Here is a 26567-nt window from a genome sequence, read left to right on the forward strand (position 1 = left end):
GCCATGATTTCCAAGGCTCTCACCATCCTTGTTCCCTTTCTTTCTATATATTCCAGATTTAATCTTTTCTAGCATGAGGCACCTAGAACTTAACACTACACTCTATGTGTGGCCTGACTGGGGCAAAGTACAATGAATGGGCTGTTACCTCCTCATCCTAGACAATCTCAATTAATATAATCTTAGATCATATTACCTCTTTTGGTTGTCATATTACACTGTTAATTTCAATCTATTACAATATATTGAAGTCCACTTACAACCCATTACAGTGCCCAATTTTTTTTCCACATAGATTTTCTATTAACTATCCCTTCTTCCTCCTGTACTTGGGCAATTGATTGTTCATATTCAAGTATTTTTAAATTATTCCTATTGAGTATAATCTTATTAGCTGTGCCCAAGCCTATACACATCACAAGAAAGAAGGAGTATCTGGGAATTAGACAGGATTTAATTAGAAAAGTCTCTAGGCTTTGGTACAGACAGGATTTCAAGGAGGAAGTTTCTAGGTATTGAGCAAATAGGATTGCAAGCCATATGGGAGTTAGAGGATACTGATGGACACTAGCCCCTGTGATGCAGTTAACTGGAGCATAAAGGTTTCTTTGTTTCCTGCATCACTGAAGGTGTTGCACTGGTGATGTGTTCCCTAGCATCCTCCTAACCCTATAAAAAAACATCTGTCAAGACAGATTTCTACCTTCTCCCACCTGGTGCATTTTCAACTCCATGCTGGCTGTAACTGTCACATTCAAGACCCTTCTTCATGAAGAAAAAGGGAGACAAGAGAAGGCCTTGGCATTCAACTCCATCGAATCCACTTAACTCAGTTAAATCAGCACCAGAAACAGAACCAACAAAATGTATCCTTGCCCTGTATTTAACAATTCAATAGTTAAAAACTAATAGAAACTATTTTCTGATAACTCCCATTGCATGTATTGGGCAATCATTTATATCATTCAAATATTTGAGGTTAGAATGGCTATTGCCAGTCACCCACAATATTATCATTTTAAAGTAATTATTTCCAGTAGTATTTAGAAAAAGAATTAACTTTCCTTTAAGTTTTTATATGAGGAGCCTTCCTTGATAATGACTTTTAAAACCTTTATTTCCACCTTTTAATTTAAGATTTAATTCCCATTTACTATCCCTAATGCCATACTCTTTTCTACTATTGACCTGTGACCCAAGTTGGGGAAGGCTATAATGATAGTGTTTCAGAAAACTATCTGGCACCTGGCCTTGATTATTATATAAACAACCTCATATTCTGTTTGAACAGGTCAGGAACAGAAAATAAAGGTCACAGGAATGTTTTGAACTATGGAAACAAACAAAAAACCTCAGTTCATAAAGTCAAAAGAAGCAGAATACCATTTTTGTGACATTTTATTTTCTAATTATCTAATTTGAAAGTCAAAATATTGTGCTTCCATATATGTTTTTGTTCATATGCTTATTCAATATTTCATGGTTCCATTATCTTACCACTATGGCTTAATTCCTCCATTGATGCAAATTGTGACCTTTCCCTGACTTAATAGATGATTTTCAAGAGTTTCAAGTAGCTAAACTGCTATTTTCTGTCTACTAAGTTATTCCCTGCCAGTATTAACAGTGACTTGCAGTGATAGCTGATAGAATCTTAGCTCAACTTATACTCCTGAGCCTAATTTAGAACTTTTATGATTCTATACTTCAGCCAACTGTGCTCAGCCACCACCTGTGCTCAGCTAGAGAAGCTCATAAGAATTTAAGTATGCCTTTTGAATTTAAACCCTTTACTATTATGACAATTATTTTAGCCTAATTCATTAGAGTTATGATCAGGAAATTCATTTTGCCTTTTTTCATAGCGTTGGATGCTAGTCTTAGTTCCTGTAAAGGACTGTGGTGAGGAGACTCCCTTCAAGCTCTATCACATCCTTGCTCTGGTCAGAGTCAATGTAAATCACATGAGGCTGGGATAACTACCAGTCTTTGCTTTAGACCCCCATACTCACCCACTTCCAGCAATGACAGTACTATATGTTATGAATATTCATATATTTTATCATATGTATTTATTTGTATTTAAATATGTGCATATGTATAAATATGTACTTATATTATATCTCCAAAACAAGAAAAGATTTTTAATTTTTAGGATCCAAATAAGAAAGTAAGAGACAACATGAAATAGAAGAGAGAGCTGGTGTCAAAGCCAGGAAGAACTGGGTTTGAGACTTGTCTTTTGACATAATATTATTAATAGTATTTATTTAATATTTACAAAGTTTACAAAGCATCTAACAAATATCATCTCATGTTACCTTATAAGAATGTTGTCAAGTAACAACCCATTTTAGAAATGAAGAAACTAAGTCAGAGAGAACACATTACAAAGTTTGTAATATCTGAGGCTAGATTTGAACTCAAGTCATATACTAGCTATATGACTGTAAGAAAATCAGTTAAACTCTCAGTGCCTTAAGTCTAAATGACTACAGGTTTTGAAGACAATGTTAAGGAGTCTCCTCAACTGGAGGAACTCTTGAGAGTTCAAAATCACCACTCTAGTCTCATTTCTATGTAAGGAGGATAGAACACCCACCTTGAGATTAGAAGCACCTGAGCTCCAATCCAGCCTCAGACATACTGGCTGTGTGACTCTGGGCAAGTCACTTACCCCTGTTTGCCTCAGTTCCTCATCTATAAAATGCGTGGGAGATGGAAATGGCAAACCATTTCACTATCAACCAAGAAACCCCAAATTGGGTCATGAAAAGTTGAATATGAAACTGAAATGACTCAACATCAAAAATCTCTTTTTCCTGGCCCTTATGCAGAAGCAAGGCTTAGTAGAAAGAAATCTAGCTTTGGATCAAGCAAGCTGAAGCTCCATCTCAGACTATATGTGCAAATTCTTTAACCAGTGAATCAGGTAACTAAGACCTTCAGTTGCAGAAAAGATCCAAATTTTAATTGGCAGGAGTAGTTGCTCACAAAAAAACTTTCCTTGTTCTGATAAATTTTGACAAAATTCCTGGATCAGCTAAAAAAATATATTGTACTATTGCTTCTTGACTATGATTTGTACTTTGGAATTCAATAGAGAAACACATTAAGGTTATGTGTTGTTCTATTATATTGCTCCTTAAATGTATAATGTAATGTTCCTTAAGTCAAAGGAAATCTGATTTGAGTTCTGCTCAGGTTTCTGCAAGTGATTCACAAAATTCTTGAACAATTAACCTTTCTGGGACCAGCTATGTCTACAAAAAAATCATTGACAAAAGTTATCTCTTTGGGGCAGTACTTACTTATTTTCTATCATCAACATTGGGTTTTTCTGAAGCCAGTGAAATATTTTTATGTAGTCTGACTGGCTAATGTATTGTGCTGAAAATGTTCTATTTAGCTATCTAGAACCTCTGGAAATTGAGAGTGAAGCACAAGATTTGAATGGATGTGTGGATTTGTTTACTTTCCAAGACAATCCTTTCTAAAGGCATGCCCCCAGGAAGTCCTTTCAAATCCATTTACTCAGACTGGTAGTCCACAGGGGAAAAAAGGTTATAAGGCTTTTTGCCTAACTAAATATAGCCAAATCCATTGATTTCCATGAAAATGTTTTGGGCATCTTAACAGAAGACATGTTGCAGGCTTCAAAATGTTTAGGCTCCTGGGTAGCCTAAATATTTTGTTTCTACATATGCCCCACATTCTGGATGAAAAGTGAAAATGTATATTAAATAGCTTTACCTACATCTAATGCCCACCAACCTCTCATTTTTAAAAATTATCTGGAGCACTGACTCAAATTTTCACTTTTTATAGAATTATGATAATAATTCAAACTAGTTTTATGATTTCCAGTTATCTTGTGAACATCATGTATGCCAGAATCAAAAGGAATATGATGAATCCATCCAATCATATAATATGGATTATTATTACATTAGTGGATGATTAAATAAACAAAAGAGAAAGCATTCATTAAGTTCTTATTATGTGCCAACCACCATTCAAAGTGAATACAAATACAAAAGTTCCTGCCTTCAAGGAGTTTGAATTCTAATAAAAGATCATAATATGATGCTTAAGTTGGAAAGAATGGGAAGAGAAATGTAGAAGAGTGAAATAGTTTAGAAATTGTTAGGAAGTGACCTGGTGGTGTAGTTCCAAAGTGAGTGGAGGAGGTAGATTGTACATTATACAGAGACAGAGCATGGTTTGGACATGACCAGGAAGTAATAGGTGGCTTGTATATAGACCAGACAAGGTGAAAGCTCTTATCTATCAAAACAGTTTCAAGAGGGAGGCTCTGATAGTCTCAACTTACATCTTGAGAGTGGGCTCATGATTAGATCAGGGCATCTTAAATTTCTTCTACCTGTAAACCCTTTTCAAGGGAGAAATTTTTACATGACTCCAGGTAATAGGTATATAAATCAAACATTTACTGATAATAAACCATAATTTCATGGCCCTTACATTCACTCACAGTTAAGAAGTTTTGTTTGAGGAGAGAGGCTGATGATTTTGTGAATCTGTCTCACTTAAATTCAATCCACTAGCAAGTCACTTGTTCTCTTCAAGAACGAAGGATAACCAATAATCTGTGAGGAGCAGTAGCTATCCCCTTTCTGATTGGTGGCAATAGAAAGTCACAGCTAGAAGTGAAAATGGTGGCTAGATGGGAAAAGCTGTCAGTAATTGTTATGGCTCCAGCAATAGACATGTTTCTGCTGCCTGAATGGGAATTTCAGCTAAAATTATACCATTTTTCACATGTAGGCTTCAAAATACCCATGATTTAAGCTAATATGAATTTCCTCCTACTGGCATGAATTCTAATTTCCCTATAATTTAGTGGATTATATCTTCAAGTTATTAGAGCCAAAAATATCATCACTTGGTAGCTACTCACCAAGGACCCAGGCAGGCTGATTGATCCTCAAGAGACAAACATTCCTCCAAATATTCAGTGGTTCCTTAATTGACTCTAGCATAAAAAGAAGAATTCACCATCTGATATTTATGCCCACAGCATGTATCCCACTTACCTCTTCATTTTTTATTACATGTTTATTCCCTTTTATACTCATTGTTGTAGTGACATTGACATATACTAGGTATTTTCCTATCCATGGATTTTCATCTCATGCCTTTGCAGTGTTCAAGCATATCTGGAATGCTTTGCATCTTCACCTCAGCCAAAACCTCTAGCTTCATTCAAAGCACAATTCAGGTGCCAATTCTTCTGACATTTCCCCCGATTTCTCCAGTTTGGGATTCCCTTTTCCTCTTCAACTTATCTTGACTTGCTTTCTCTTTCATATAGCTTGGTATGTAAATTCTTCCAGCTGAGTCAAGAATTGTATTGTTTCTTCAATGTTGGCTCATTTTTCCAGCTATTTCTTGACTTTGGACTTTTTGTTAGAGTGGGCTTTGCTTACCTCTGCTGGGGCAGGGAAGTCCAGGAGAGAAGGTGACTGTCTCCAACTTTAGGCTTCTAGGTCTTGTTTTCATAACCAGATCTGAGGGTCTGCAAATTTTTGATGCTTTCAAGGTGGTGAGATCTGAAAGAGTTCTGGTCAGTGCCAATATCCTCCACCTTTGGTTCAACTGTATTGTTTTTGTACTTGTGTCCACAGTTTATATGAAGTCTTGTAACATAGAAGGCATTTAGTAAATGGTTTTAGAATTTCATTGACATTTTCATGGACTCTTCTATGGGCCAGGATGGAACTCAACTACCATTTATATTTATATGAAAAATGTCTTCTAAGTTTAAACAATTGGTATATAGACAAGCTTTTGAAATGTTATACACTTTCTGTCTTTGAAAATCTTTCCCTAAGAAACTTATAATTTATTAATTATTATAATAAACTTCATATCTATTTTAATTTCCTCATCAAAAGCTAGCTGGGTGGCTCTGTGGATAGAATGTTGAGTCTGAAGTCAAGAATATTCATTTTCCTAAGTCCCAAATCTGGCACCAGACACTTACTAGCTGTGGGACACTGGGCAAATCACTTAGCCCTGATAGCCTCCATTTGTTTATCTGAAAAATAAGCTAGAGAAGAAAATGGCAACTCACCCCAATAATTCTTCTATGAAAATCCCAAATGGATTTATAAAGAGTCAGACATAACTGAAATGATTGAACAAAACATTCAAAAACTTTGGCAAGACAAATTTGTTTCTCTCCTTTCTCCTCCTCCAAATGAACTCCTATTCAGCAACCATCTAATTTAGGTGCCATTAATTTTAATGGAATTAATTGAAAGTTTACTATTCTAATCAGTCTAGAAATAGGAAAAAAGTGGAATGATAGAGAGACTCACCCAGTCTTTAGGACTAGCAGCACAGCTGTAGCAAAAAGCCAAAGAGGTGAGGAGTTGTACTGATATTGGTCAGAATAGATAGTGGACCTGAAACAGAGATAATCATGGCAATCAAAGGTAAGTCAGGAGACAAATAAAGCCAGTAGGATCTAATATACTAGAAAAGGGAGGAATTGAGGAACTTAGAAAAGCAGATGCAATGTGAGTGAAGTAGTAAGCAAGATAGAACTGGAATTTGTAGGTGGTTAATAGAAAAAAAAAATCCAACATTTTATTATGTTTGTGGATAACTTAAATACTTGAAAGATGATAATTGAGATATGCCTAAAGACCAGTTTGTAGGGAGAGTTATTTAAGTTTTAGTTATTCTTGATTAGTAAAGTATTCCTTTTACAACATGCAAAGTAGAGAGTACTCGAAGACTATCTGCCATAAGTAACATCTTGAAAAAGATCTTAAGACAATACAAACTATTCCATTTAGTGAGAGAAGGACAGTGGGACTGAAGAAAGTCCTAAACCATTGTATCCTTATTCTAGTAGAAATATCTAGCAATTAAATTACCATTCAGTCAAGAAGCACAAATGCCACATATAAAATTCAATGGTTTTAAACATTTGTGTGTGTGCAGGAATGATAAAATTATGTCCAGTTCAAGGAAATTTGACTTTATTTTTAATCTGATATATCACTCAAATTAACCTTGCTTTAGAGTAGTAATATATCTCTTGTCAAAAATGTCCCTGAGAATCTCCTACCAAAACAGAGATAGGAACCAGTGGCGGAAGAACTAGGGTTTCATTGAAGGGAATTTCCAAGGCTTCAGTTTAAACTAGGTGAATGCCAAAATCAGGCTGCTTTAAGTTTTTAATATGAAACTCCACTAACAGATTGCTTTTAATTATACAGAAAGATTAGCTTCTATCAGGTAAGTGATATACTTAACAGAAAATTGTTCTTCCTTCACTGAATATACTAATTTCAAATGGGGGATAGTTTGGCTTTTCAGTAAGATAGTTAAGCAGTGAACTACTAGATAAAATTAAATAAGATGTATAAATTTCTCTTTATCTCATCCTTTCTACTCCCATGTCTATGGAAATATTTATTTTATTTGATGTTTGTTAAATTCAGAATAAAATGAAACTAAAAGTAAAAAATTTTAAATCCTATGATCCTCTAACCTTAAGATAAATGAACTCTAGTTAAAGGGCAATTTTTTTTCTGTCTTTATTATGCTCTTAACTAGAATTCTCTCAATTTTATGATTGCTATAATTTACATTTTAAGAAATTGATGACATGACAATTTCATTTTCTAGATTTTTCTTTTTCTAGGTTTTTTAAATTTCTATTTTTATTAAATACTACTTAAAAATTAGACAATTTGAAAGATTATTGATTTCTTTTTTCATATCTACAACAAAAATAAATTCTAAATATTTTATATCATCTTTATGATTTATTTATGTACTTGAATATTTTTCCTTGCTTATATTATTAGTGGTCTAATCAGGAAAAAAAAATAAAGTGATTGAATCAGATGTTTTCTATTATCAGTTCCAGTTGTAATAATCTAATAATCAATGAGTCTTTTCTTTCTATCCCTAATATACCTTTCTCTCCTATTTTGAGGAGAAAATATTTTTTTTTCTCTTTTTAATAGAAGCTGTCACTGTCAACAACAGCAGGGTTGAAACGCTCAACTCAAGATCTTCTTGGTGATCAAAGGTAGGATTTTTACTACTTTGTATGATGTAGTCTGGTGGTGTTTAATCATTTGATTTTGATCATCTACTTTTCTATTATTTTAAGAAAAAGTTAAAGTGCTGATATTCTCAGTCAGCAAGAGGTTAGCTTTCATGCTGTAAACCTCCCTTTTGGAACTCTGCTAAAAGCTTATAACGGAACAAAGGGACACAGAGCAGGATGAGCTGCTGGTTTACAATCTCATTCCAGGTTCTTTAAGGTCAGAAGGAATTTTAGATCTTACCTTAGGATAAACTACTCAGAGGACCCCCTGCCCAGACCTTGAAAAGGGAGGTTTGTGGGTAAAAAAGAGAAAGGCAAATCAAGCAAGAAAAAAGTGGAGAGAAAAGACTTTTGACAGCAAAAAATGAAAGAATAGTGAGACTAGAGCAGTATTTCAGCAAAATGTCAATTTTGCTATCATGGCCTGGAGTGAATATTGTTAGGCATTGCTGCTTTCCAGTGACAGAATCCTAGCAATAGAGAAACATGGCCGTAGGTGAGGCTGCCTTTAAGACTTTTCTGTGTCCTTTTACTATGAAACTGAGATCAATTCCCCAGTTATCTGCCCCGTTTATTCCCTTGCTTTACTTCCCTAGGTAAAATACGGGAAGACTCATCTTTCTGAGTTCAAATTTGGATTCACTAGTTGTGTGAACCCTGGGCAAAAGTTAGTTAACCCTGTTTGCCTCAGTTTCCTTATCTGTCAAATAAACTGGAGAAGGAAATGAGAAACTACTCCAGTATCTTTTCCAAGAAAATCCTAAATATCATCTTGAAGAATTGGATACCACTGAAAATGATTGAATACCACAGGCATTTATATAACCTAATGAAAAAGAACCTTGTCATGCTAGAGAAGTCAACCTGCTGCTTTAGCCTCCTCTTTATTCTCTGGCAACTTCACACTGTGGCCAACACTTTTAAAACTGCTAAATTTGTAAACAACATTATTTTAAGTATTTTCTTTGGTATGCATTATATACATAAAAATCTACATGACCATTCAAATCTATACTATATTTACTTACTTGAATGTTAGCAGTGAGATTGCCTAAGTCTACTATATTTAAAGTTCTATGAATGCAAAAACAAAAAGTCCTCATACGCTAAAAGAATTTACATTTATCAGTACAGATCAATATGTACATAGCAAATTAAATGAGGAACGGAGTCAAGATAATAGAATGGAAAATATAATCTAGCTCACTAAATCTCCTTCATAAAGATCTAGAAAATGTTCCACATAATTCTGAAGAGGAAATCCAAGAAAAAGTCACAGAGGGTCATTTTTTTCAGCTCAAAGGTTTGTTATTTTTGTTGCTCCTTTATTCTAGAAGAGGCCCAACAACAACAGAGGGTGATGTGTCGGTGATGTCTTGACTTGCAAATACTATTGTGCTGTAAAAAATTAGGAAATAGATATCAAAGAGAAATGGAAAGACATGAAAACTGATGGTGAAGCAGCAATATAACAATATACTTTAAACATCAACATTATAAAATAAAAAATTTTGAAGATTATTATAAATTAACTAAATGAACAGAACCAGAACAATTTATATTGATACCAACACTGTAAAGACAAACAACTTTGAAAGCTTTAAGAATTATGATTAATACAATGGATGCTTATGTTTATAAAAGAATGATGATGAAATATACTATCTCCCTCCTAACTTAGAGGAAATAAGATTTAGGATACAGTGTGAGACATGTATACTTTTATTTACAATCAACAAAAGAATTAGTTTGTGACCAGGAATATGTATATATATATATATATATTTTCCTCCAATAAGATGATAGATGGGATGTAGAAGAGAGCTTTCTGTTAATCTTTTTTATAAAGCAAATTAAAAATAGAAAAATGAGGGGTTTTTTTTTTTTTAATTTAAAATAGAGGTAAGAAAAAGAGTACTTTTCCACAGATGTGGAATATTTCTTTGCAAGATAAAAGATAAACTCAGTTCTCTCAGGAAAAGTACTTTAGTCTCTCATTGATAGTTAATGAGACTCAATTTTTAGCAAAGTTGTCTAAATCCTTTCTCTTTGTTCCTCCATGCCATGAATATGAACTCTAAACTGACAGTTAAATTGCTAGTCATCTTATAGACTGTTCAGAGATAACTGTAGGTTCTCAGGGTTCCAATCCTTCTGAAGATACAGCAAAAATGTCTACCCTTTTTTTAGAGGGATTATTAAAGCTGATGGAGCCCAGAAGAATTGAGAGATCTTTGGAGCCTCAGGCATGGTGGCAGAAGGGAAACAGGTATCCCAATGTGTCCCTTGCTTGATTTCCAACACCTGCATCCCCAGAGACTGTTAAGAGAGGAGTCCTTAGGTGAAATAACTCTCTCCCAAGTTGAACAGTATTTCATTGTTTCCAGAGGCAGAGGTCTCATGTATTCCACTGACTAAACTAATCTATATGGTTTCCCCATTCCTGTCTTGCTCACTAAGAAAAGTGTTTGCTCTAATCTGTGATGGTATAAGTGTATGGCTGGAGGAAAACCAACTTGGCTAGATTAAAGTTGTTAGGCAAAATTATTCTCTAATCAAGTGACTGGGGAAGTGGCTTCCTATCCTTTCAAATATCTAATTGTAATAGATAGCTATAATTATAAGTCCTAGCTTAAAGATAGGAGAATGAGGAAGTGGTCACCCTCATTCAGTTTTCTAATACCTTATAAAAGTAGAACTCTAGTATCTATAAAAAGCAGGGCACTTACAGATCTGTTGAAAAATCCCTGTTAATCCATGCGATTCTGTTATGTTAAAAAGGTTTAATTTTCAAGTCTGCATGTTTTTATTAATCATCTACTATGTGCCACGTACCATGATAAACTCTTGGGGGTACCCAGAAAGGCAAAAGACAATTCCTGAATTCAAGGAGCTCACATTCTAATAGAAAAAAAAATGTCCTTTACATTCTTCTCAATAAACTCTCTCTAGCTTTGGTGACACTATTCTAGTTCTTTGCGTAGATAGACTGCTTCTTATATTATTAGTCTCAAGCCCATCAATAGTAGGTGTCTCCTAGGGCTTTGTTTTGGGGCCTTTTCTCTTCTTCCTCCATATAATATTTATCTGGTCATCACATCAGTTCCTATGGATTTAATTCTCATGACTATACTAAGGAGTCTCAAATTTACTTATTCAGACCTAACTCCCCTCTTGATCTCCATTTTCAAAATTACATGAGCCTAGTTATATATTTTGAATTGGATGTCACAGACATATTAAATTCAATATGTCCAAAATTTCCCACTAGTTGCTCACCTGGATGTCACTATTGTCTTCTCAAAATTTATCTTCCTACAAAATCAAATTAACTCTGAAACTTAGACTTTCTCAGTAACATTTGCCTTTTGGGCTCCTCCCTTCCTCTGACTGGAGGTAGGGAGAATGGACAATGGGAGAAACCATGTGTTGGGTATCCTCTCTCTTTTCCCACCATTTTCAGCTTTTTATGCATTGTCTTCTCCCTTAGATTGTGAGCTCCTTTGGTAGCAGGGATTATCTTTTTCCCTTCTTTGAATCCTCAAATCATTTCACATAGTAGAGTTATAGCAAATTGTACACTTTTAATAAATATTTATTGACTGACAACTCATCTTTCCCCCCAAATCCTTCCATCTTTCTAACTTCCTAATTATTGGTCAGGAAAACATCATTCTCCCAGTCACCCAATTTGTGTCATCCTAGATTCTTCATTCTCCCTCATACTATATTCATCTATTGCCAACTCTTGTTTCTCCCTTCATAATACATATATATATACATATATATATATCTCCCTATATTTTCTCATCTGATTCCACCATCCTAGTGGAATCCCTTATTCCTGCACTACTGAAATCCCTTGTTAGCTGGACTTCCTGCCTCAAGTCTCTCCTTTATTCCAATCCAATCTCCCTTCAGTTATCAAATTAATATCCCTAGAATGCAGATCTGACCAAATTACCCTCCTCTTCAGTAAACTACAGAGGTTCTCAATCCCATCTAAGGTCATATATAAAATCTTGTTTGGCATTCAAAGCTCTTCATAACTAGGCTCTTCTTCCTCCCCTCTATTAAAGGGGAATTAAGGAAGTCTTTGACAGAAGGTAGGATTTTAACAGAGACTTCAAGGAAGCCAGAATGAGGAGATGAAGCAGGAAAGCATGGGAGACGGGGAGTGTCTTGTTTGGGAAACAGCCAAGAAGCCCGTCCATAAATTGTGAAGTATGTTGGTAGGATTTGAGGAGGAAGTAAAATGTAAGACTGGAAATCCATGAAGGAGACAGTTTATGAAGGGCTTTAAAGTCCAGATTTTTATAAGTTATTCTGGGGATCATAGGGAATCACTGGAATTTATCAAATTGAAAGGAAGAGGGAGACATGATCAGGCTTGTATTTAAATAGGATCGATTTGATAGTTCAGTGGAAAAGAAACTGGAGTGGGAAGAAACTTGGCCTTTTTTTTTTAAGACTTTAGAAAAAATATAGTAGCTTTCAGAAGCTTTTTTGAGTTATTTTTGGGAGCTGTTTGGGGGAATGTGAGAAGACCTGTCATATCCCATCCAAACATTTATTAAAAACAAAGACTTGCGACTGTTCTTTACAGAGGAGTTAAGACTAAGCTTGGCTTGGCTGTGTTTATCTAAAGTAAATATTGACTGTGTTGTATTTACAAATAGCTTCTGTTTTCAAAGCATCTCTAAATTGTAGTTCAAGTATTAATTCTTTTCTACTGTAACTGTGTATTTGAACACTGTCTTTTTAAAAGTTGGCCTCGTAATCTCTTAAGGTCAGCTCCGAGCGCATCTCCCGGTCCTTTTACTCTATACCGCCCCCTCTCCCCCCAACCCCTTCGCCCCCAGGGCCTCGAAGGGCTGTGAGGAGCCCTCTCACTTTCTGGTTAACAAGACTGAGGCTGGGGAGCTAGTGATGGGCCAAGGTCATACCCCAGAGAGAAGAGGTACAAGGTCTAGTTCCCATCAATCGGGATTTGAACCCGTTTTTTCAGGCCCGACTGAATATGGATTCGAGCCTCGGGTGCACGAGTGGTCAGGCGGAAAGGACTGGGCAAGTGACAGACCCTCCTAAAGTTTGCTCATCGGTGAAAAAAAAGGGAGGGGGGTGGAGAGTGTGTGTGTGTGTGACCCTTTCGAAGCTAAACACTAGCCCTAATTTGGGTACAAAAATCGAAGGGCCAAAGTGCCCGGAACGGCCCGGCCAGGGCAAAGGGCCTGGCGTTGGGCCTGGCCTCCTCCTCAGATTACAGGAGGCCGGACCAAACGCTGCTGGCCGGGCCCTTTCAGCTCCGCCCGCCTCCAGCCTTCGGACCTAGAACCCGACGCCAGATCCGGGAGCTAGCTGCCTGAGGCGCGGAGGCCGGAGAATCCCGCGTGTAGCCCCGACCCCCCGGAGGCATCGCCAGTCTGGGTTTCCGGGTCACGCGGGGCTCGCAACAGAGGGAGTGAGAGTCGGCCACGCCGCGCCGCGCCGGCCACCCTCGACCTGTGGCAGGAAGCCCACGTGCAGCGTAGGGGTAAGGACAAGAGGGCGGTGCTGGGGGCGGGAGAAGGGGACTCGCGCTCTAGGTGGGGGAGCAGCTGGAGGAAAGGAGATAGCCTGGGATGGGGGGTGGGACGGGCCCTCGGCAATGCGGGTGAGGGGAGGGAGGAGAAGGAGAAACCAATGCGCCTGCGCCTCCCCATCCCCCCAGTGTTCCTCGCGCGGTTTCCCCCAATCCGCACCTATGCTTTGCGCCCGCGGTCCTTCCCTCGCGTCCTCATTATTCAGGCTTCGGAGAAAGGAACGGGAGCCCCTCATCGCTGGTTTTTCACTCCGAAAACCGTCTATTCCCACGAACCTCCAGCACTAGCACCGGAAGGGACCTCCTGAGCTCCACCCCCTCGTACATCTGGGGAAACTGAGGCTACCTAGCGACATTGATATGGCCATGATCCTAAGGGTGACCGAACCAGCATTTGACCCAGGTCCTCTAGCTCTGAACCGGCATCCAAACCTGGAAGCAGCCTGAGGGGTGGGCGAGTTCAGCCTTGCGGTCTATTAGCCGAGGGCGAGTTTTGAGACCTTTGCTTTTGCCTCCAGATCCAGGCCTTTGAGTATATCCTAGTGCTTCCAATCTTTCTTTAATGATCCTTTAACATTTTTATGTTATTTTGAATTGAATAGTTATCAATAACAAGCATTTCAAAGAGGATCCTGTAAAAAGTCATGTCTATTAGGTGTAGTTGCTTTTTAAAAAATATATGCTCACACAAAAACGTGGGGAAAGTGGAAAGTTCAATGGATGAGTGATAGATGAGTAGATCTGAGATTTCACTGACATGGGGAGCTCCTTCCTTGGTGGGGAATGTGAGATTTTTAGGGTCCTTAGTAGCTGCTGCACCAGTGAGCCAGCTCAGGATATTGACAGGTAAAGGGATTTTTGTCACACTCTCACCCTTAGGTGATGAACACTTGTAACTCAGGTCCACAGATGACATTTTCTCTTCCTGAGCTACTCAACCCAGAAATGTTTATTAAAAAGCAGTTGTAGAAAAAAAACAAACAGAAAAGGCAGGACAGGAACAATTATCAAAACAAAAAGAGGATGCTTAAGAGTTTTGTAACAAAGAATGTATTCCTGTTAGTATAGTTATTTTCACTACGCAGAAGAAAACTATCTTCAACGAACACAAGGATTTGTTAAGGGCTTAATACTTGCTTTATACTAGATAGAAAAGGATTGATATTAACTCCCTTGATGAAGACGTCTGAGTTTTGTTGCTTTGTTATTCAGTTTCATATGTAATTTCTCTGCCCGCCTAGATTCTCAAAGTTTTAGGAAGAATGTGAATTATGTTTGCATAATATTAGTTTTGGTAAGCCAAGAATGAAGTGAACCCTATGTTTGTATAATTAACACAGTGATAATATAAAAAATGGTCCCTAACTTTGGTATGAAACATTGTAAAATACTTTTAGTTAGTTGACTATTAACTTGGGAATATTGGGGATCCTAAGAGTATAGGAAAAAGGACTGGATTTGGCCTTGTGTCCTAAGATTGTACCTTACCTATACTACTTAACTATCTTTCTGACCATAGGCAAATCAATTCATCTCTTTGAGCTTCTGTTTACTTATCTGTAAAATAAAAAAGTTGTGTAAGTGATTTCAGATTCCTTCTGGTTGTAGATCTGTGATCTGTGAACAGTTTCTGTGGTGGGATTGTCACCATCAAGAAGGACTCAAGATTGTTGTCCTAATTTTTGAAAGAGGCTTTTGTTAACCTAGCTAGAAATATTCATTACCGTTTTGAGGAAGAAAAATAATTTTTTTTCTTCATCCATATATGAGAACTTAAAGGTGGAAAAAAAAACCTTAGAAATCATCTAAGCAAATCCTCTCTCTACATGAGGAATATTTCTAATAGATTATGGACTAAACAGACAACTAAAAGTAAGGCTATTAGGAAAGGACCATTTGTAATGTTATTGTTGCTCTTTATACAGTCTGTGTCCTAGCATTGGCCATTGCCCAACTTAGCATTACATCTACCACCATGACTTTGCCCATGTTATTCCTCCTTCCTGGAATGCACTCCTCTTTACTCCTCTTAGAATACGAAATCGTCATGGTTTAGCTCTAGTGTCTCCTTCAATAAGAAGCTTTTTCTGAGTCAGCTGAGAGGTAACAGTGAATAGACAAGTGAATGTGGAGCCAGAGAGGCCTGAATTTCAAAACCTGCCTCACTTTCACAGGAGCCCAATACCTTATCCACAATGTCACCTGACTGCCTCAAGAAACAGAGCCCTCCTTTCTGAAACTAGAGAGAACAGGTTGGATGAGATTACTTAAGAGGTTAGGAGTTCTAGAAAAAGGAGGTGTTGATGATTTCTATTAAATAGTTTAAAGTGTCTTGGTAAACTAGAGGGTAAAGTCATCTGAGGGGAGAGCACTTGGGGAATGTTCCTGATCTCCTCAACCTGAAGTATTTTTGGTTTCCTTTTCTATAGCACTCATAGTATTATTCATATTTATTTTTCTACTTTGTCTTGCACATGCAATAAAAATTGATTAAATTTAGTTAAATCCTAATGAATTGCATACATACAAAGTAGAAGGTATCTATTTGGTGCTGGAGATACAAAACTAAAGTTTTTAGACCCATGAATCCTATGGTCTGATTGGGGAAATGTGAATGTGTGTGTGTGTGTGTATGTGTGTATGAAAAGAGAGAGAGAGAATGATACTTAACATTAGGAATCATCATATGATAAGAAATCTATCAGTTAAATGCCTACCAGTAGGGTATACAAAAAGAGGCAAACAGTCCAGATTTAATATAATCTTTAAAATAAGGACTAAATAAGGGTTGTATACAATAATTATTACTACAGTTTAGGAAAAGATTATTGTAGGATGGGGTTAATTGATAAGGCTTCAGAGAAAATGGAACTTTTAACTTTGTTAAAAATCTAAATTTACCTTATCTTTAACATGCCTTTGATCTCCAGTTTAGTAATCTTATCAGAAATCTTATCCTTATTGGCTGGACATTAAAATATCCCAACTTAGAATGTATAACTCTCTGTTGATATTGTAAAATGAATGCCCTACATTGGATTGGAGGTTAAAGTCCCTTCCAATTCTGATTCTTAACTTTAATTTTAATTATCTGGAGATGAGGAAGGAATTCTAAGAAGGGAGAATGGCATAAGTTAAAACAAGGAGAAGAGAATTAATGAATTAGAATTAATGAAATAGGAAACTTGACCTAACCATAATATATATATATTATATATATACATGCATATATATATATATATAAAATGTTACTAACTTTCCTTTAAAACAAAAGAAGCTAGCGAACCCCATCAGATGTTATGAATGAGGGGAACTAGCCCCTCCTGAATAATTTTCTGGATCTAGTCTCCAGATTTTATGGAGCTAAAATTGCTTCTATTCAGTTCTTGGAGATCTCAAGTGAGATTAACCTGTCTTGCTATATCTTCTTTATTCTTTCTACCCTGAAATTTGTCCTTACTAACATCTTTCCTATTTGTCCTTTTTGGCCTAAGTTCCCTAAACTACCCTTAATTGTATTAGCCTTGATTGCTTCTGATACTTTTAGCTCTTAATACCCTCCTCATTAAATATATTTCTCACTTTCTTGATTATCCATTCCCCTCATTTTTTAAATTTACATCTCTTTCTTCCAAGCTATTACAAAACTAGCTTTTCTTTCTTTTGTTTGCTTTCAGTACATCTCCGGCCCATTGCTATCTATGAAAATCTACATTTACTTTTAAAATGCTGCAAAAGCTCCTGATTAGAATAAGAACTATATCTCTGTAATTGTGGAGACATGTTTGTCATAAGATTAAAAAAAGATACCCAGATATTAAGAAGAATCTCCAATAATGAAAGGCCAAGTCTAACTTTATTATTCTCAGATTTGAGGGTTTTTTTTTACTTGTGATGCAAGAGCCTTCATTTCTTCACTGTGACTCCAAATCTAGGATACCTTTTAGAATAGTTATAATACCTTATAATTCATGTTTACAAATAAAAAAAAAAAAACCCTCCAATACAAATAAATGCCAAATTCATATATCTTCATTATGTGATATATGGACCTAATCATAATGATGACGATAGCATTTATATAACATTTTAAGGTGCATAAAACAATTTACATGTTACTTAATTCTCACAATAATCCTGGGATTTTTTTTAGTTGTTTAGCTGTTTTTCAATTGTGTATAGTTCTTCATCACTCTAGGTTTGCTTGGCAAAGACACCAGAATAGTTTGCCATTTGCTTCTCCAGTTCATTTTACAAATGAGGAAATTGGGGCAAATAAGATTAAGTGACTTGCCCAGAGTCACACAATTAGTAAGTGTTCTGAGGTCAGATTTCAATTCTTTCTGACTCCAGGTTATGTGACCTAGTTGTGCCCCCAAAAGTGGCAAGTTTCAGTAATTTGGAAAATTCATTTACATGGAAAGATCTAATTCATAATAGAATTTAATTAGATTGTGAACTCTTTAAGGACACTATTTTTTGCTTTTCTTTGTACCTCCCCCCAATGAGTACAGTGCCTGACACATATGTAGTAGGCACTTAATAAATTTTTGTTTAGATAAATAAGGCACTTATGTGTAGCTTTCTGGAGAAAATAAAAGTTCTTAATATCAGTTTTTAAAATATAGTATGACATCAAAGCTACTAGTGAAATGAAATGACAGAGTACTTTGGACAGTGGAAGGTAGGTAAGGTAAAACTGGGTTCTAGTTTGGTCTGACTAGTCCTGTGACCTTGTTAAATGATTTAAATTCTTTGGAGCTCAATCCTTTTGTGCAATATAGTATATTGGATTAGAGCATTACTAAGTTGCCTACTGGCTCTCTAATTCTGCTTATATAATATTAAGCATACTAATATTTTATGTCACTCATAGAACTTCATGAATTCCATATATTTGGCTAGTTGAAATGATTTTACTTATGAGATTTTATTTATGAGGTTGTTGTGGATTGAAACTATTGGAAAAGTAAAACTAAACGAAATAAAATCAGCAAGGTTAATTTATAAATTTTAAAAATATTAGTGAACTTATACTAGCATATAATGGAAGTTCAGAAGGCAAAAATGTTCATTCTTACATAGGTAATTTTTTTTGAAAACTATTATATTTCACATGCTACTGAGTTTTCCTATAGTTTATTCTCTATTTTTTGCAGTTTTTCTGCAAGAAAAATAGTGTTTTCTCAGAACATCTTAGTTCTGTGGTGGTAAATAACCTCAGTGATTTCTATGCACTTAATCCTAAGGAACACATTTTTATAGAAACCACTTAGGAATGTCCAGCAACAAGTTAGATGTTTAAGAAATCTCCACAGATATTGTCCCTTTGTAATGTGTCAACAGATAGCTACCACCTTTAGATTTTTTCTGAATTGATTTAATAAAATTGTAATCACAAGAAAGTTCAGTAAAAAATATTTTTATAATACTTTATTTGAATTTTACTCTAAATATATAATTTCTAATGCCATTTTAAATCGTATTATATTTGTTTTCATTTTTATAAATTTTAAATATATATATTCTTGGAAATATAGTTGTTTGAAATGAACTACACATTGTTGCCTTTAATTAGACAAAGCAAAAGAAATTCATTTATATTTTTATTTGTAATTTCAGAAACAAAAGAACAGAGAGATGTCTCAATCTACAAATAAAGGATTAATATTTGGCATCATGATGGGGACTGCTGGAATAAGCCTGATCATTGTGTGGTACCAAAAAATTCGTAAACCTGGCTCAATGAATTTGCCTAAATTACTGTCATTGAGCAATGAATTTCATTCAATCAGTTTGCAAGATGCAGTTCATAATGAAAGGGGAACAGTAGTGGTATTACAGCAAAGTCAGTTTCAGATACTGGAGAAATTAAATGATTTACTGATGAGTGTGGAAGAACTCAAAGAGGAAGTCAAATTTCTTAAAGAAGCTATTCCAGAGCTGGAGAAACATGTTCGAGTTGAACTACGAGGGAATGCAGCTATGCATAGGACTAGTCCTCAACATCAGGCAGCTAGAAAGAAAAAAGCCAAGCTAGGCAGAGGCATCTCAACTAGCAATAGTTCTGAAGAGGCAGAAAGTGAAGGAGGGTAAGTCTTTGCGAAATGTTGCTTACATTGAATCAGTGGTTAATTATAATTCAGTTTTCTTAGTAGCCATTATAAACTCTGCCAGTTATTCTTGCTCACACCCTTTCAAAAATAAATCTTTTCTATTTTTTGCATTATACATTCGTGTAGGTAATGAGTTCCGAGGATATATTTTTAATCCACCCAGATTACCTTAGTTAAATGGAAAACCATGTTACTGGCCAAAAAGTCAGGTGAATTGACCCCTGAGTAACTCTCAGGCAGCCATCATCTGGTCCCAAAGCCTTATATGATTTTTGTTGTTCATTATACTTAGAATTTCCCGCTGATATGTCAATTTTGGGATTATTTATTTCATCATCATCATCATCATCATTTTACATACAATATAATGCTTCAGGATTTGCAAAGCATTATCTTTTCAACAACCTTATGAAAATCCCAGGAATGTAATCTATGTATTGCCTTGTACATTGCTTTCTAATCATAGACCAAACATAAGTAAAAAATAATAATTAAGGATTATTTTTCATGTTTGCTTACTTTTTATAGAGAAAACAATTAAATCCCATTTAAAAATTGAGAATCCGAGATTTAAATTTTCTTTAAGAAATAAATATTTTAGAATATAAAGGGAATTTCTGTACCAGAAGTTATTGATAATGTCAGAAATTGGACATATATATATATATATGTGAAAATATATTTTGTAAAATATTTCCTTTAGTGAATTCTAGTTTGTGATTTTTCTCTTTGTAAATACATTGTTTAGATTATCTGGAGTTGATTATTATTCTGTAACTTGCCTGACTTTCTTAACCCAAAATACTGAATTAAGAATAGATAATCAAGCAAAATAAATTTCTACACTAGACATGTCTAAAATATATTCCTGCATTTCTTATTTTGTGTTATGAATCTTTTACTTCTCTTTGGATAGGCAGAAAGTTTCATTTGCACAAAAACTTTTAAAATTTAATGTAATAAAAATTGTCCATTTAAATTTAGTAATGTTCTCTTATCTCTTGTTTGGTAGTAAATTCTTTTCTTATCCATGGATCTGATGTAAAGTTTTCTTTATGTCTAAATCATGTGTCTATTTTGACTTTATCTTGGCCTATGGTGTGAGGTATTGGGCAGGACCTAGTTTCTGCCAAACTAATTTCTACTTTTCCTAACAGTTTTTGTCAAATAGCAAATTCTTGTCCTGAAAATCTGGATCTTTGTATCAAACATTAGATAATCTGTTCTACTAATCTGCCACTATATTTCTAAATCAGTACCAGATTGTTTTGGGTGATTACTGCTTTGTAATCACCAGACCAGGTGAGATCTGGTATGGTTAAATTATTTTCTTTCCCTTTTTTTTCCCCATTAGGTCCCTTAAGTTTTTGTTCTTCCAAGTTATTTCAAAACAAAACAAAACCTTTTTCCAGTTCTATAAAATAATTTTTGTTAGTTTGATTGTCATGGTACTGAGTAATGATATAATTTAGGTAGAATTGTCGTTTTTATTATTTGACTCAGCCTATCCATGAGCAATTAATATGTTTTTCACTTGTTTAAATCTGACTATTTGTGTGAAAACTGTTTTGTAATTAGGTAGAATCCCAAATATTCTATATTGTTTACAGTTATTTCAAATGGAAGTTCTCTATTACTTGCTGTTGGATTTTGTTAGTTATATGTAGAAATACTGAAGATAAAGATATATGTGGATTTGTTTTATAATTTGTGACTTTGTTAAAGTAATTATTTAAACTAGTTTTTTATTGATTCTCTGGGATTCTTCAAATATGCCATCATATTATCTGCAAAGAATAATAGTTCTGTTTCTTAATATCCTATTCTAATTCCTTAAATTTCTTTGTGTCCCTTGAATCCTTTTAACAACAGAATCTTAAACTACATGACCCATGAGTTTGAACCCAATATGTCAATCTTGGGATCTTATTGGGCAGGTTTCTAGCTTATCTCCATTACAAATAATATTTTCTGTTAATTTTAGACAAATACTAATTATTTTAAGGAAAGCTTCAGTTACTCTTTACTTTTCTATAGAGTTTTTAATAGGAATGAATGTTTTTTTTTTGTATAATGCTTTTTCTAATCATATTTTATTGAAATTGTCAGTTATGCTGATAGTTGTCCTAATATTGAACTAAATTCCTTTTTTTTCTTTTTTTGCAGAGGCAACTGGGGTTAAATGATTTGCTCAGGGTCACACAGCTAGAAAGTGTTAAGTGTCTGAGATTAAATTTGAACTCAGGTCCTCCTGACTTCAGGGCTGGTGCTCTATCTACTGCGCCACCTAGCTATCCCTGAACTAAATTCCTTTAAAAAAAAAAAAAAAAAAAGAACTGCATTCCTGGAATAAATCTCACTTGCTCGTGGTGTTTGACTTTTGTGACATATTGCTATAATTTTTTTCTAGTATCTTATTTTTTGTTATCAATATTCATGAGGGAAATTGGCCTATAGTTTTCTTTATTTTTACTCTTTTTGAAAGTTTGGGTATCAATATCATATTTGTGTCATAAGAGGAATAGGGTAGGATTTCTTTGTCTATTTTTCCAAATAGTTTACATAATAATGGAATTAAATTGTTCTTTAAATGTTTGGTAGAATTCACTTGTGAATCCATCTGATCCTGAGAATTTTTTTTTTCTTAGGGAGTCCAATAATGTCTTGTTCAATTTCTTTTTCTAAGATAGCGTTATTTAAATATTCTATTTCCTCTTCTTTGGATAACTTATATTTTTGTAACTATCCATTTCACATTAGATTGCCTGATATATTAGGATAAAATTGAATTAAATATCTCCTAGTAATTGCTTTACTTACCTCTGGTGATGAATTTTACCTTTTTCATTTTTGATATGGGTAATTTGATTTTCTTCCTTTTAAAAAAATAAAATTAACCAAACTTTTATTGTTTTTTTCCTTAAAACCAGGACCTAATTTTACTTACAGTAGTTAAATGGTTTTTTTAATTTCAATTTTATTAATCTCACCTTTAGTTTTCAGGATTTCCAATTTGGTGTTTAATTAGAGATTTTAAATTTGTTATCCATCTAAGGTTTTTTGAGTTGTATGCCCAATTCATTGATCTGTTCTTACTCTGTTTTATTGGTGTAAGCATTTAGCAAAAGTGTTGCTTTGGCTGCATCTCATAAATTTTGGTATATTGTCTCATTGTTTTCATTCTCTTTAATGAAATTATTGACACTGTCTATAATTTGATCTTTGATCTACTCATTTCTTAGGATTAGATTATTTAGTTTGCAATTAATTTTTAACCTATCTTTCCATGATTCTTTATTGAACATAATTTTATTGTACTATGATCTAAAAGGGATACATTTAATATTTCTGCTTTTCTGCTTTTGATAGTGAGAATTTTATGCCCTGATATATGATCAATTTTTATGTAGGTTCCATGTACCTTTCAGTTTTCCTTTCAGTTTTCTCTAGAGGTCTATTATATTTAACTTTTCAAAAATTCTATTCATCTTCTTAGCTTCTTTTTTGTTTATTTTTTAGTTAGATATATCTAATTCTGAAAGGGAAAAGTTGGTCTTCCACTGATGTAATTATACTGTGTCTAGTTTCTCCTGTAACTCATTTAACTTCTTCTTTAAGAATTTGAATGCTACAACTGTAAATGACTTAGTTATCCTCAGCAATACAAAGATCCAAGACAATTCTGAAAGATTTATGATGAAAAATGTTATCTACTTCCAGAGGAAGAACTAAAGGAATCTGAATACAAATCAAAGTATCCTTTTAAAAAATTTTGTATACTTTTTTTGTTTTGTCTTTTTTCTTTGACACTATAATGAATGAAAATATGTTTTGCATGACTACACACATATAACCTTTATCAAATTGCTTGCCTTCTCTATGATGAGGAAGGTCAGGGAGGGTGGAAGAGAATTTGGAACCTAAAACCCAAGGTTAAAAATTGTTTTTACCTATAAGTGGAAAAAAATAAAATATTTAAATTAAAAAAAGAATGTGGATATTATACCATTATACCATATGCCAAATATACATATATATTTGATACTGGTATTGTTCCATTGTCTATGGAAACTTTTAGTAAGATGTAGTTTTCATGCTTCCTTTATTTAATTAGTAGATCTATTTTGCTTTTACTTTGTCTAAGATCATCCTTGCCATCCCTGCTTTTTAAAAAAATTTCAGCTAAAGTATAATAAATTGTGCTCCAATTCCTTACCTAAACTCTGTGTGTTCTCTGCTTCCTGTTATTCTTGTAAACAACATACTGTAGGATTCTGACTTTTAATCTATGCTATCCACTTTCGTTTTATGAATATTCATCCCATTCCCATTCACAGCTATAATTAGTTTCCCTTCTATTTTTTACTGTCTTCTTTCTCTCTCTCCTTTTACCCTGACCCTTTTCAAAAATATTTTGCTTTTGACTACTGCCTCCCCCAATCTGCCTTCCCTTCTATCTGTCCAAATCCCTTTTCTTGTCCCCCTTCCTCCCTGCTTCCTTGCGAGGTCAGATACATTTCTTTATCCAACCCTCTTTCAGCCAGTAAGGTTCAAGCATTGCTTGCCACCATTCCACCTTCAATAGAAACTCTTTCAGCCCTCTTTTTTTATGCGATAATTTACTCCATTCTCTCTCTCCCTTTCCTATTCTTCCAGTGCATCCCTCTTTCATTCCTAATTTAATTTTTTTAGATATCTTCTCATAATATTCAACTCATATCTGTGTCCTCTGCATATTCCTTCAAACTGCCCTACTAAGAAGAAAGTTCTTAAGAGTTAAAGTATCATCTTCCCATGTAGGAATGAAACAAGTTTATTAACTTTTTGTCAGTCAGCACATTTTTTTGCCCTCCCTTTAGCCTTTGACAAAATATAACCCTTTTTCCTGGATGCTTTCTCCTTGGATCTCCTCTAGTTCTCCTTCTGTCTTCCAAACTGCTCCTCCTTTGCTGTATCTCTAGGTTATGCCCAGTGACTTTCTGTGGCCTTCCAGGCCTGTCTTTGGCATTCTTCTTACTCCACATCATCTCACTTGGTTATCTTATCAGCTCCTGCAGTGTCAGGGATCACCTGTATGACCCTACTCCATCTCCTGACTCCCTGACTTTTTACTGACTGACTTTCATGTCTGGAATTCACCTCACCTCTTTTTCCTGGCTTTCCTGAAAAGCCTCAGCTTAAATATCACCTTTTGCAAGAAGTCTTTTCTTCCCATCCTTTCTCCTTTCCTACTCCCTTGTCTCTCCAACTGGTGCCTTACCCCTGAGGTTAAAAAAAAGTATTCTGATATGAGGGCTTACTGAGCTTTTTTCAGGGCTGCTCATCTTTTACTCAGCTCTCAAGGATAGTTTCAGGAAGCTATAAAATAAAGAGGGGCCCCACCCTATTAAAACCATCTCAAGTGGATGGCTAAACCAGGTTGAGGATAACCTACAGGCCTCAAACTTGTTGGTGAATTAGTGGGATATCTACCCCTATCATGTGAAAACTTCCTCAGCAGAATGGGCAGATGAAATATATTTGTTCCAATATCCATGAAGACAACTGAGGCAGGTGCTGGGGGTGCTTAGAGCTTGATCAGACATTAGAGACACCAAGGTCATTCATTGCCTTTACTAGTCGTTTTGACTTTTGTCTTGACACTGGATCTTGATAACTATTGAAGAAAGAGTGAGGCTGATGATATTGTGCAACTTTGCCTCACTTAAATCCAGCTCTCTCAAGACATTGTCCCATGATGTTCCTGGTCCTCTTTGAAATGAAGAATGAATAACACTTCTACATTTTTATATAGATGTATAAATATATTATAATGTATATATTATATCACATATAAACATGTATATATATCTTGTATTTGTTTAATTGTTTGCATATTATAATGCACTGAGCCTAAACTGACAGTGTAACATATCAAGGGATCAAAATGGAGAAGGAAGAGAGTAACTAGTGCAGGGACATGGCCTGGGAAAGAACTGAATTATAAAAGAGATTGGAGGTCATCATGTGAACAGGTTTTGGGATTGCAAGGCAGAGAGAGAGAGAGAGGAAACAAAAATAGATTTTAATCATTTAAGGGAATTTCAGTTTATGAACTTGTAAGTGGTGCATTTGGGCAGCTAAGTTCAAATTTCAAGTGTGTGACCCTGAGTCAAGTTACTTAACCCTTTTTTGCCTCAGTTTCCTTAACTCTAAAATGAACTAAAGAAGGAAATAGCAAATTAATTTTTGCCAAGAAAATTTCAGATGGAATCACAGAGAGTCAGACATGGCTGGAAACAAAAGTAATATGATGTAATTTATGGATGATAGCAAGGAAAAAGGGTATTTTTTGTGTGTTACTATGTGATTGAGGTATTTGAAAGGAGTGTCACTATGTATGTTGAAGTCCCTTAGTATGAAAGCAAGATTGAGGAGAGAAGAGAAAGATTGTGAACCAAGTAGGAAGCTCACAGAGGAAGGAAAGGGAGTGCCTAAAGTTTGATAGACAGTAGCTACCAGGATTGCGATAGTGAGAATAGGTATGGATTGAATAACCTCAAAGGAAGAGAGGTTATTAAGGAATGGTGTAAAGAGAGAACCTATAAGTGAGGAGCAAAGTGTATTCCAACTCCCATGCCTCAATCAAAAATCAGGGGGAATGAATAAAAGAGCAGCCAATTCTAGAAAGGGATTCTAGGGGAGGCTAAGTTATCAAGAGTCAGACCTTAGCCAGAACCAGGAAGTTAAAGGAATAGGAAAGGGAAAAAATTAAATAGAAAAGCAAGTTATTCCC

At 35.1% G+C, this 26567-nt stretch overlaps 1 protein-coding gene across 6 annotated transcripts in view; it reads left to right on the plus strand.

Annotated features, from left to right (window-relative positions):
• Positions 1-691: 691 nt before the first annotated feature.
• The window catches only part of RMDN2 (regulator of microtubule dynamics 2), a 77854-nt gene continuing 51978 nt past the window's right edge, over positions 692-26567 (plus strand). Inside the window, exons 1-4 of one of the 6 annotated variants that reach the window (XM_051975124.1) lie at positions 692-866; positions 2838-2932; positions 8010-8074; positions 19299-19768. In XM_051975124.1, the coding sequence (XP_051831084.1) occupies positions 19317-19768 (452 nt within the window). In that variant the 5' untranslated portion in view covers positions 692-866; positions 2838-2932; positions 8010-8074; positions 19299-19316. Of the gene's footprint in view, positions 867-2837; positions 2933-7186; positions 7273-8009; positions 8075-10277; positions 10365-13254; positions 13629-13837; positions 14080-19298; positions 19769-26567 lie in introns of those variants that run through there. The other 5 variants (XM_051975125.1, XM_051975128.1, XM_051975123.1 and 2 more) reach the window with 5 other exon arrangements.

The sequence above is a fragment of the Antechinus flavipes genome, chromosome 2, assembly GCF_016432865.1.
Source record: "Antechinus flavipes isolate AdamAnt ecotype Samford, QLD, Australia chromosome 2, AdamAnt_v2, whole genome shotgun sequence".
Classification (NCBI taxonomy): Eukaryota; Metazoa; Chordata; class Mammalia; order Dasyuromorphia; family Dasyuridae; genus Antechinus; species Antechinus flavipes.